We start from the raw sequence: 12,479 nt of genomic DNA, 5'->3' as shown, positions 1-12,479 counted from the left end.
GATGTTTATGATCAGACTCGCTAAGTAATTACTATGGAAACTTTCCCTATGCAGACTCGGTCGTGTTAACTGGTCGATGGTTGAGTTATACCTGACTCAGATGATGCATGATAGAAAAAGTACAAAGTAGAGCAGATGGGTAATAATGCAACCATAATGGCAGCTTTTATTAGTTAACTCTTTCCATAACAGGAAAAGATTCTACAGAAATTTACTTGACAGGGGCATTATTACCTAATTATTACGGAAAAGACTCTGAGTATGGTGGATAAGACATGTGAAACATGTGACTAACCTCCCCGACCACAGTCGGTTGCAGTGAGACAGCATAGGTGCCGCAACTGAACTGACACGCGAGAATTATTATATTGAAAAAAAGAAAAGAAAAAAACAGATTGACTGCTTGACTGACTTATTCTTAATGACTCTAAGCCTACCTATAGGCCCTTTTCACAGACCTCATTAATTAGAATATTGGGTTTTGTGTTGGTGGAAAGGCTTCAGGCGTGTGCCATTCACCCATCCTGGTATCAATATTCCATCCAGTAGCACAAGTTTCATCGCTCTGGACTCCCTGATTTCTGCGACAATGAACGGACCGAGCCAATGCATCTATAACTTACTTTGGAATTTCTGAAACTTTTTGTCATATAATAAAACTTGTCCTCCGACTGTGAATAGTTTTTTCTTAATGTGCCTGTCATGCCATGATTTCTGCCTCCTTTGCTCAACGAACTAGTGGAATTTGGCTAGAAATTTGGCTTCCTCTAACTCCATCAATCCCTCCAAACGCTTCTGTAGCGATGCATCATCCGTCATATTTGTAGCTTGAGCAATGAATATGCTCGGTACTGCAAATTCAGCTGGTACCACGGCTTCCCATCCATATACCAACTAGAAAGGTGTTTTCTTGTGTGATCGCTTGATTGTCATTTTGTACGCCCAGAGCATGGCTGGTACATGCTCATCCCAGTCGTCTCGACTTGCCAAATATATTTTCATTAGTACCTTTTCAAGTATCTTGTTGAATGCTTCGACTGTCCCATTAGCCTAAGGGTGGTATGGGATGCTCTTATGATGTTGGACTAGGAAATTCTGCAGGAGGGATGCAACTATTTCATTTATAAAATGAGTTCCTTGGTCACTTGTCAGGCTTTTTGGGCATCCAAACCTTGATATGATGTTTTAAAAAATGAACCTCGCGGTTGTGTCTGTTGTACAATCTTTCACTGGTGCCACCTCTGCCCATCACGTGAGATATTTGGTAGCTATGATGATATATCGTGCTTGAGAATGACGCGCTGGTGGGTTGATCATCCCAATGAAATCAACTGCCCACTTCTTAAATATATGCACTGTATGTACCAGTTTAATGGTAATTCATCACGATGCGACGGTTTTCCAACTCTCTAACACACATCACAGCCTTTCGCATATTCTTTGGCATCCTTGTAGAGTGTAGGCCACCATAACCCTACTTGCAAGACCTTCCTCGCCATTTCTTTTCCCCCGACATGCCCTCCCGCGACTCCAGAGTGGCACTCCCATAGGACATATTGTCTTTCATGTTGGAGGAGACATTGCCGCAAGACTTGATCGAGGCCCAACTTATATAGATGTCCTGCGATCAGTTGATAATCAGTTGCTCGCACCACCATGTATCTCTTATGTGTCACCATATGTCCCTCCGAACATTTCCCTGTGGCCAGAAAAGCTGTGATTTCCTCCAAGTAATCAGGTATTGCTTCTATGCGGAATAAATCAACGTCCGATAGTTGATCATCTAGGGAGCCCCCACTTTCCCCTGATTCCAATCTGGAGAGGTGATTCGGTCCCACATTTAACTGGCCTAGTTTAATGATAACCTCGAATTTAAACTCATCGAACAACAGTAGCCACCTGCAAATTCTTCCCTCTAAGATTGGCTTCTTGACCAAGTATTTTAATTCCAAGTGATCTGTAAAGAATTTGAACGGGGCTCCAAGTAAATAGTGCCGAAACTTTTGCAAGGAGTACACCATGGTTAGTGCTTCTCTCTCGGTCGTGGTGTAGTTCTTTTCTGCAATTGACAGCTTCCTACTTGCAAAGTAGATCAGATGATCCAAGTTCCCTTCTCCTGGTTGTGCCAACATTTCCCCTAGAGCAATGCCCGATGCATCGATATGTACATGGAATTGTTTGTTCCAATCTGGGTATACTAAGATGGGCGCACTTACCAACTTTTCCTTTAGGATGTTCAACGTCACTTGACAAGTCTCCGTCTAGTTGAATGCTTCCATCTTCTTGAGCAACTTCTCCATGGGAGCGGTTATGGATGCATAGTTGCAGATGAATACGTGATAATACCTTGTGTGGCTCAGTGTTGATTGCAACTGCTTCACATCGGCTGGCGGATCCATATTTGCAAGTGTCGTAGCCTTTGCAGGGTCCACACAAACATCATCTTTGCAAATGATGTGGCCCAGCAACGTACCAAACAGAACTGCAAAGATACACTTCTTCAGGTTTAGGGAGATTTGTAGTTGTTTGCACCGATCGAACATTACTCTAAGTAAGCTAGCATGCTTCTTAAATAGGTTGTAAACTGTCCAATTGTCCATGCATACCTCCAAGAACCGGTGATTGTAGTCTCTAAAAGTGGCGATAACAATTCGGGAGAACATAGCAGGTGCATTCTTTAAGCCAAAAGGCATGACGTGGTATGCATACGATCCCCATGCTATGATGAACATTGTTTTCCTCTTGTCCTCCTCTACTATTCGAACCTAATGGTACCCTAAGAACCCATCTTTGAAGGAATAGGCTTCATTCCCCACAACATTATCCATGACCTCATCACTAAAAGGTGTGGGGAATGGATCATGGACACAAGCGTTGTTGAGGTTGCGGTAATCTACACAGACACTTATTTCTGTGGCGTCCTTTTTGTTCTAAATCACTATTGACTTTATCCATTATGCTTCGTCTACCGGAAATATGAGTCCTTCCTCTAGCCTTTTATCTATCTCCTTCTTGACCTTTTCTTTTAATCTTGAGTTCAGTCTATATGGTTTGTGCTTCACAGGCTTGGAATTAGGGTTTAACACAATTTTCATTTCTTTGATATCTCCTTTGATTCCCTTTAATTTTGTGGCTGAAGCTGGGAATAAATCCTCATACTCATGCAATAGATCAAAAATTTCCTTAGTCGTGTGCTCGTCCCAGTAGTCCCCTATTGATGCCATATTTGGTTTGTCCTCCGTCCTGATGTTATGCTTCCGCAGTTTTACTAGGAGCAAGTGGGGGGCATCTATTACGGTCCCTCTTGAATAGCCCTTTCTCCTTTAGTTTCTTGAAACATCAGGTGCCTCGGTCCCTCTAGATCATCCTCCTCTAGATCTGCACTCACAATCCCGCAAGCCATGGACTCTAGGTACCCTGACTCATAAAAGTATTGCAAGAACTTTTCGTCAATGAATCCTTCCATAATTGTCCTGATGTAAAAAGTATTCTTTTGATGGCATGCAAAGCCTCAGTTAGTCATTTGTCACTATATTTGAATGAAAAACTTCTACGAAATTGTTTAGCCAATGAGTCCCAGTCCCTAGTTTATCTTCGAATTTCTTCTTGTATGTACCACGCCTACGGGACTGTACCCAGGGTGTGTACAAACATTTGTACCCATAGCTCCTTTGGGATCTGTTCAATATTCCATCTGTATGTGCAGCATTCCAGGTGTTGCCAGGGATCATAGTCCCCCCCTGTATTTTACACTCTCTCGTGGTCGGTCCCCTTCCTGCTTGAACCTCTCTCTCATGGCTCGCTTGACCTTGTCCCAATCATGAAGGTTGTTGCGGTGAGATCACCACCACCATGTTGGGGTTGCTTGCAATGCAATGTTTAGCAACGGTACCTTGTGGCTTTCCCTTATGGTTCTATCAGCCTTACTTAGAAATACGTCTACCGAATCTATGTCATGGAAAGTAGGATAATCACTTACCTCTGTCCCAATCCAGTTGATGCAACATATTGTAGTGCAGCGTCTTGTATTGAATTTGTATCCTCCTTGCTTCCAAGCATTCCATGTTGCGTCGGATCCAACCTCTGAGCTCTATATACTCCTCCAGCTGACTTACCCCTCTTCCATGGGATTGATGTAATCTTTCCTCCTCCTTCTTGTTAATTGGTAGAGCTAGTCTATTGTTCCAGGTTCATCTCGGACATCTACTAGTTCCGTGAATCTTCACCCTTGGTACGGATCCAATGGTTGTATTAACTGCATCCCTTCACCTCAAAGATCATCAACTCCTTCTTGAGATCGATGACAGCAAAATTATCATAAGCCCTAGTCGATGCCAAGTAGTGTTGGGTAAGGATCTTTGTCCCCCATTATATCTATTACCTCAAAGGTTGCGTGTGTCTTCACCCCTGCGACATCTACTTCCATATATTCTAGCCTTCTGATGGGAAGAATGCAATACTGGTTAGCCATCTACAACTGGATCGATGATTACTTTAATTATGGTTTTCCCAGTGCCTCCCATGTTTTCCTAGGTAGAAGGCTAACGTCTGAACCTAGGTCCAACATTGTATCTTTGATCTAGAATCCTGCCACTTGTCCATCAATTCGGAACTCCCTGCATGTTCTTTTCCTATTTCTTTGGACTCTCCTTGTGTGCTTCTCTAGCATATTTGTTGAGATTCCTTCTTCCCCAATTTCTCCTTTCGGCATAACTGTTTTCATACTCCTGCATAGCTCTCCTAACATCTGATCATTGTCGACAATCTACAAGAATAGTCTGAACCATTCCTCAATCGGGCGGGAAACAGTGGCCTTTTCTAAATTTGGCACCTTGTCCTTCTGGGATTTGACCAAGTTTTCAAACATTTTCGCTGCCTCCTGATAGTATTGTTTCTGCTATCAGGGTCATATGATTGTTTTGGGGAAGCTACTCGAACAATCAGGGGTTGCTCTAGCGCACCTTAGTTAGCCCACATCTTCTTTCCTCCTATAGTTACTATGTTTATATTGGATAGTGGAATTATTTCAGTAGCCCTCGATTCTGCATTGATCAAGTTAGTTCCCCTTTTCCTGGTTCGTTCTTCCCATCTTGCGATCAACTTGGGGAAGTCCTTTATTGCGTGTGTGTTAACCCGGCATTGAGAGCACCAAGGTCTTCTTGGAAGAGGACAGTCCCTGGTGACATGTCCCTCTTAGTCGCAGTTGTAGCATCGCACAGGTCCCCTACCCCTTGTTCTTCCTCCTCTCATTCCTCCTCCCCCTCCTCACCCTCCGCGAGTGGTCTCATTGATCCTGAAAGTCAACCAGTCTAGCTGCTCCTCTAGTGCATCCAATTCTCGACATTGGTTGGTGTGGTGAGTCATGGATGCGAAAAACTCACAGTAGTTATTGTTTGGTACGTTTGAGTACTTCTGCAATATCGGGCACAACCGAGGTGAGTGTCCATAGCTCCTACAGACCTCATAGTACTCAGGTTGGTTTCAGCGTGGAAATGACCCTTGTGATCCTATCACGACAACCCCAACTGTAGGTGGAGCCCCCAATGGTTCGACGGGCCCTGATGTAGGATTCATGCCTCTTAGCCTCAGGCATTAATTCGCGATGTGACCTTCGACCAAACAATGGGTGCACCACACGTTGGGTCTCGTTGGGCAGACTGACTGTAAGTCTTTCAATTTCTCTGTTAAGCTAGTTATTTGGTGCTAGAGTCCCATGATTGACCGGTCTTGTAACCCTACCCCCTGATATTCATGTGGGTATCCTTCCATTGCCTCAATGCAAGTTTCATGCTCCGGAGCATCCTGTAGGGTCTCAATATTTTGTTTTGTTAAGGGCGTTCGGGTAAGGGGTAGGAGTGCCTTGATAAACCAATCCCTCTGGTGATTGGGGTCTATAGTGTAACTTGGCTTGCCAATCACATCCTTGAACCTATGCATCAACTCTCAGGCGGTCTCTCCATCCCACTACCTTATCTCCCACAACTCTAACAACCCTTACTGGTCTGTCTGTGGAAACTTGAATTCCTGTACGAAGATCTTCTTGATGTCATCCATTGTGGGATTCTGGTTTAATTTTTCCCATTTGATAAACCATCTTAGGGCTCTCTCCCTAAGGGTGGTCTGGAATTCGGTCAACTCCACATTGTCTCACATTTGGCGAGCTCTTCATATAGCTTCGCAGAGGCACCATTGTTTCTCCACATCCTCATTCCCTTAACCCAAGAACTTCGAGTATCTGGTAAATGATCCTGCCATTCTAGCTTGAGCGCATGCTAAAAGCACAAAGCCTTGGGTCCTAGGCTGTTGAGATCCTTGCAATCCTAGATTACTAATACCACTATTCCCACTAATATTAGAGGTACCATAATATGTTTTATATATAACATGCACATTATGTATCTGTATTTCTTTAAGCAACTTAGCAACAAATTTACAAGGATCGTTGTAAAGTACCAGGGGAAGGTCGGAGTGAATGCTACTTGAGCTTCGGGGGGTTGGATGCTTGATTTCATCTAGTGCATTTCCCTCCGCAAACAATTGTCTTATAACATCACACATTTCATCTTCCATCTCTTCCTCGGGATTACTATGACCACTTTCATTAGATACCTCCCTCGCAATTGGGAGGGAGGGCTCCTACCGCCTTTTAGGCTTCTGTCTGACCCATTTGTCTCTATTCCTTTCTCAGAGTTCCCCGGTATCTCATATCTTCATTTTGGACCCCTCGACACCACTCCTGCTTGGTGTGGTCCCTCTGCATGCACTTTTATCGCCTGCATGGCCCTTTCCTGCCACTTTTCTGCTACTAGTGCCCTCCTCTGCGCTCTTGCATCCCTAGCCCTTCGTGAGTCTTCTACATCCATCCTTTTAATGGCATCAAAGTCCCCCGTTCAGTAGTGTTTCACCCCTTTGATCCTTCCCCCAGCACTGGGGTTTTACGTTGCCATGATCGCCTCTTGGAAAGAAATTAAACCTTCTTCCACCATCAGAATTTTAATCCAAAGAGGTACTTCCTTCAACAATTTTCCTCTCAGCCCCAATCTAAACACAGCATCAACCTTCGAGAAGGACTGATAAATTTCTACTGTGAACTCGACCACATATCCCTCCAGAGTAGTCTGTACCCAAAAATCTACTGCTCTTGTCAGATCGGTGTCTAGGTGGTGGAGTGCTACAAGATCAACGGGGCCTCAACTGCGACGAGATGGTTGTTTTCCTTTCGACTGACCCTTCACTTGCAATTTACGCAAACAATTGTATAGTTCCTCTGGGAACTTACACCACAAGATCTCGTATTGATCACTTGCAGCTTTTGAGTATAAGATCTCATTGTTCAACTTAGCAACAATCCAGCTTCGAAGGACAGCTTGTTATGACACAAACCAATCCACTTGGTCATCCCACCAGTTTTGTATTTCTTTCTTAAAAATCCTCGATACCATATTTTGAACCCCTCTTTTTGATTTCAGGTCCCGGAAATGGAACCATTTGTTGGCACGAAAATGACAATAGGGAAGAGACCTTGGGTTCAGGTTCAAGGGGCCAACAAGGCTCCGTTGTAGTCTAGGACAACGCCGACATTTTCACCTTACCCAAAGGGCAAGGAGTCTCACCCGAGGCATGCAACGACCGAAGTTAGATGGGGATGGATGGGGTATCAAGGAAATGCAAATAACATACAACAATAACTCATCACACTCAATTATTTTTACTATCCAATACTTTCAGGCTACTCATACCATAACAGGAAACTACCTGGCTATTGATCATTCATTTAAAAGATTAAATAACCCATAAGGAACATGTAGAGTCTCCAAAAATGTATTCAAAATATCATCCACTTTCACCTTTATCGCCACCATTTCACTCACATGTCGCAACTCCATGACCATATAACCATTCATTAGCCTCCATTTTCATAATTATATGGGTTCCATTTGTGTTTTCCAAAAGATAATGATTTCTAGTATTATAAGTGAATTAAATGGTTAAAACTTAGAAAAATGACATATACTTGCTAATACTTAAAAGTGGCTTGAGTTTCATGACATGTGTAGGTCAATTGGAAGCTTCCAAGGCACCCTTATGTGGCCTCCAATGCTTAAATTCGAATTCCCTTCAAGATACGGAAGAAGATTTGGATAAAGGTCAAAGAGGATACGTGTCTCGTCATTATCTATTTGAGTTGTAACTCTATGAGATTTTGTAGGGATCTAGGGAGGGAATAATGGACCTCCATTAATGAAGTAGCTTCTTATGTTTTTGTATAAATAGGAGAGCCTCCTCCTTTCAAAGGCATGTGTAAAGTTGAGAAAATGCTCATGTTTTGAATATAGAATTTGGATTTGGCACCATGCTCATGAGTGATGTTCACTTTGATTTGGTTAGGCCTGTATTTGGAGCCTCTCAACTTTCCATCTCTCATGCTTTTGGATTGGCCACCTCCAATGTGTGAGATTTTTTTTTTTTTAGATTTATTGCTTTCATAGATTAAGATTTATTTCTTTCATATTTTTTCCTGTTGAGAGGTTAAGAGTGATTGTTTTTATTTGCTTTCTACCTAGAAGTTAAGAACATTTGTTTTTATTTGCTTTGATATATTTTCCTGTGTGAGAGGTTAAGAGTGATTGTTTTTATTTTCTTTCTACCTAGAAGTTAAGAGCATTTGTTTTTATTTGCTTTCATATCTTTTACTGTGTGAGAGTTTAAGAATGATTGTTTTTGCTTTCATTTCTGAAAGAGTGGTGTGTTTTCAGTTCCTGCAAGATTGAAAGATTAAGATTTCAATTCCGTGCGCTGCACTATAATTGTACCATAATTTCTTTTGAATTTAGTGTTGAATTAGAATAGGTGAATTTGGTTTGTCATTATTTAGTTTCATAGTTAGATTGATCTAAATTGAAAGTTAATTTCTAGCATATATAGTGCACGCATGCTTCGCAAGTTTTACGAAACCCCCCGGGTTGATAATTAAATGATAGGTAATTAACTTACCTCAACATTTTCCCGCCATTGTTGGGGAAGTGTGCATAGGAACTAGCTTTCAGTCTAGAGTTCATATTATTTTTCAAATTTTTGTTTTAGATGCATGATTAAAGCATGTAGATGCATGAATCATTTAGCTGCATATCATTTTTACAATATATATATATACTAACCATTTATGGACAAAGGATCTAGAATGCAGATCAAACATTCTTTGGAGCACAAAGACTACATTGAGGAATGGTATCGAAACACGATTGCGCCACAAAATTCATCCATTTTTCAAGAGATCTTTGCAGCAAATCTAAAGGTTAAAATGATTTTTCATGTCCTCATGCAAAATTTGGTATATTTTGCAAATTTGGATATGAACGTTCTAGAAAATCTAATCCGTAAATGGCTCCATTAGAAACATTCATATACTAAAAAATAAAAAATAAAAAATATTATTTCAAGTATGATAAACTAGGAAATAAAATCAAGCTTGATTACATTTTTTAAGTTCTTGATTGCATTTTTTAAATTTTTAGACTTTAAAATATTTAGATTTTTATTTATTGTCTTGCATTTTTTTCACTAACCTCACAAAAATATTTTCAATAAAAAAATCATGTTTTGATTTTAAATAATAATAAAAAATCATGTTAGATTTCATTATAAAAAATCAAATAAAAAATCTTCATGTTTTTTAATAAGGGAAATGTAAATTTTTAAATAAAAATTATAAATTCTTTTTTTTAAAGAATTGAGAAATTGATAACTGGCTCTCGTGCAACCTGTAAAAAAATTCAAATGCATTAGCTTAAAAATCAAAATCCAATTTCAAAAAAATAAATAAATAAAAATTCATATATAAATCTTGCTTCAAATTGTTGCATATCTATTTATTTATTTTTTAGGAGCTGTAGAAACGAATCGTTTCTGCAGCCAAGCCTGATCCATCATCGAAAACTTTGTGTTGAAGGGCTTGACATAGATCGATTTTTAAATTAAGCCCTATCCATAACCCAGGTGAGAGCCATCATTATCCGATGCACTGTCTGATTTGAGGATCAATGTAGTATTTCTTAATTTTATTTCCATTTTCCCTACGATTCAACTTTTTTCCTGTGGTCTGGTTAACAAAAATTCTTCAAGCAGCTCTAGGACCATTGAACCACCTCATAGCAAATGGACGAAACATTATAGCTTATTAGCTATAGCTCAGGGGGACACATAACACAATTGGTATGGACTTTACAACAGCTACGTGGGTCATATATGTCTGGATGTGAGAAGCTTGTAACCGCTTCTTCAGCTTCAGATTCTGTTGATTCATAGAGTAAACATTAAAATTGAGTGAGTAGAAACCTGGCATTGAACCTTAGCAAGGCAAGAACATGGAAAAGTGAAACATATATAAGGCCACATGAGTTTCTTATTCCTGCTCTGCACCTTGCTCGTTGCTTTGGTGTCTCCATTATTTCTTCCATGTTGTGTTCGACAAACCAGCAACCCGATTCCACTAGTCATTTCAAACCGCCCGGAAAAAACTATATAAAATCCAGCAAGTGATTTTTGTTACTTGAGTATTTGCCAGAAATGCGTAGTAGCTTAAAAACATCAGTTTTAAAACACGATTTATGGCCAAATGAAAATGTATTGGAAAGAAAAAAATGTGGGTTTATCTTAGAACGAGGTCAGTTATAAAACCCAGGAGCTATTTTCTCAAATTCGTAACAGATTGGGAGATATTCGGGGTTCTCTGAAGCCTTACTTGGCAAATTGCATGAGAAAAAACGGTTTGCAATTAACGAATAGAGGCAGTTGCGGCCCTGATCTACAAGAGGTAGATCCGCCATGGAGATACTCAAATGTTGGTGGCTCAACTCTTGATACACATCATGGTTTTGTTGTCAAGTATAGTGAGGATCGAGATTGTTGAGTTAGCTGCAGAAATCAAAGTAGATTTCCCTGATAAGAAGGTAATTATCATACATGCAGGTCACAGACTTATAAACTTTCTTGGAGAAAAGGCTTCACAGAAAGCTTTGGATTGGTTAGTTTCCAAAAATATTGAGGTGCACCTGAATGAACACATTGATTTGGAAAGCCTCTTGGAATCAAACAACACATATACCACATCAAGTGGAATGACTATCTCTGCAGATTGTCATTTCATGTGTGTGGGAAACCGTGTTGCCTCCTCTTGGCTTCAGGAATCCGTTTTCAAAGACTCTGTTGATAAGGATGGGCGCCTGAAAGTTGATGATTGTCTGCGATTAAGAGGGAAAACCAACGTCTTTGCAGTCGGAGATATTGTGGATGTTAAGGAAATCAAGCAAGGCTTCCTTGCTGAGAGGCATGCAACGGTGGTGGCTGGCAATATTAAGAAGTTGATGCTGAATTCTAAGCACAAATTGACTACATACAAGGTTGGCTCAACAATGGCAATGGTATCTCTGGGGAGACATGTTGCAGTTGCTCAGCTGCCATTTGGAACAACAATCGGTTGCATCCCAGGAAGGATAAAGTCCAGAGATTTGGAGAGCCATTGGCCCTATCAGACTTTATGCCAATCACTTCCGTGTTAGTTTTAACCCGGGAGTGAAAATTTTCCACTATGACTTTGATAAAACGGTTTTCATGGCAATTTCGTTTTCTTTTGATTACGTTGTTGTGTTGTATTTTTTTTTATTTTTTTTTAAGAATGTTATATGATATTTATGTTATATTTTTTTAATGTGTTTTAATGTTTAATGTATAATGTTATGTTTTTTTTGTTATGTATGTTATGTTTTAGATTGTACATTTATGTTATAGGATTTTTTTTTAAATTTGTTTGTATATATATTTTAGCTTGTAGATATCTTTTTCTTGTTTATGTTTTTCTTTCATGTATATTTATTTTATTTTAGTTTTGTAAATATTTCATTAATTTTTAGAATGTGTGTTTTATTATTATTATTATTATTTAGAAAATTGCAATGGAAAATTGTCATAAAAAAAAAAATTGATGTGAAATTCAATTCATGATTGGAGCAAAGTAAAAGAAAAGGGAACTTTTGAGATGATTCATTTACACACCTGTCAAAGCAAGAAGAAGAAGAAAAAAAAAAAATTTAAATTATCATTTGCTAATTTTTCATGAAGATGCATTGATCAATTTGAAGATTGGAATAGTTATTTGTTCATAACAAAAATGCATAGTTGTGTATACTTAACTGTCTGTTCAGGATTTTAGCTACAGAAACTGCGCAATTCTGCAGCTGACCAGTGATTCTGCAGCTGAAAAACAATTTCGCGGCTCTGTATTTAACTCAATGATCTATTTGTCAATAATGCATTCTATTCAGAAAATCATGCTCAAAAATTTATTATTGGTTTTATCTGATGATTGTCTTCAAGTATGATGCAGGAAAGAAGAAGAACTATGAAGACGCTTTATCTGCAAGATTGATTGATGAATTTTTTATCAAAGATTGTTTTGCAAGAATCATTAAGCATTTGCAAAT

The 12,479-nt window shown here is 39.6% G+C and overlaps 1 protein-coding gene across 1 annotated transcript; it reads left to right on the top strand.

The window, feature by feature from the left end:
- The first annotated feature begins 10,868 nt into the window (after window positions 1-10,868).
- On the top strand, window positions 10,869-11,558 carry LOC149248825 (uncharacterized). Its single transcript, XM_089451161.1, has one exon. The coding sequence runs from the start codon at window positions 10,869-10,871 to the stop codon at window positions 11,556-11,558; it is 690 nt and encodes a 229-aa protein (XP_089307287.1).
- The last annotated feature ends 921 nt before the right edge of the window (window positions 11,559-12,479 follow it).

The sequence above is a fragment of the Pinus tabuliformis genome, chromosome 7 (assembly GCF_031772625.1).
Source record: "Pinus tabuliformis cultivar Carrire ecotype Pingquan chromosome 7, CPIR1, whole genome shotgun sequence".
NCBI classification, from domain to species: domain Eukaryota; kingdom Viridiplantae; phylum Streptophyta; class Pinopsida; order Pinales; family Pinaceae; genus Pinus; species Pinus tabuliformis.
Note: the sequence above shows the minus strand (reverse complement) of the source record. Positions and strands in the feature narration are given on the sequence as shown.

Bases quoted from the DNA above. Each gene is read 5' to 3' on its own strand.
- LOC149248825 (XM_089451161.1), top strand. From the start codon at position 10,869: ATGGTTTTGTTGTCAAGTATAGTGAGGATCGAGATTGTTGAGTTAGCT.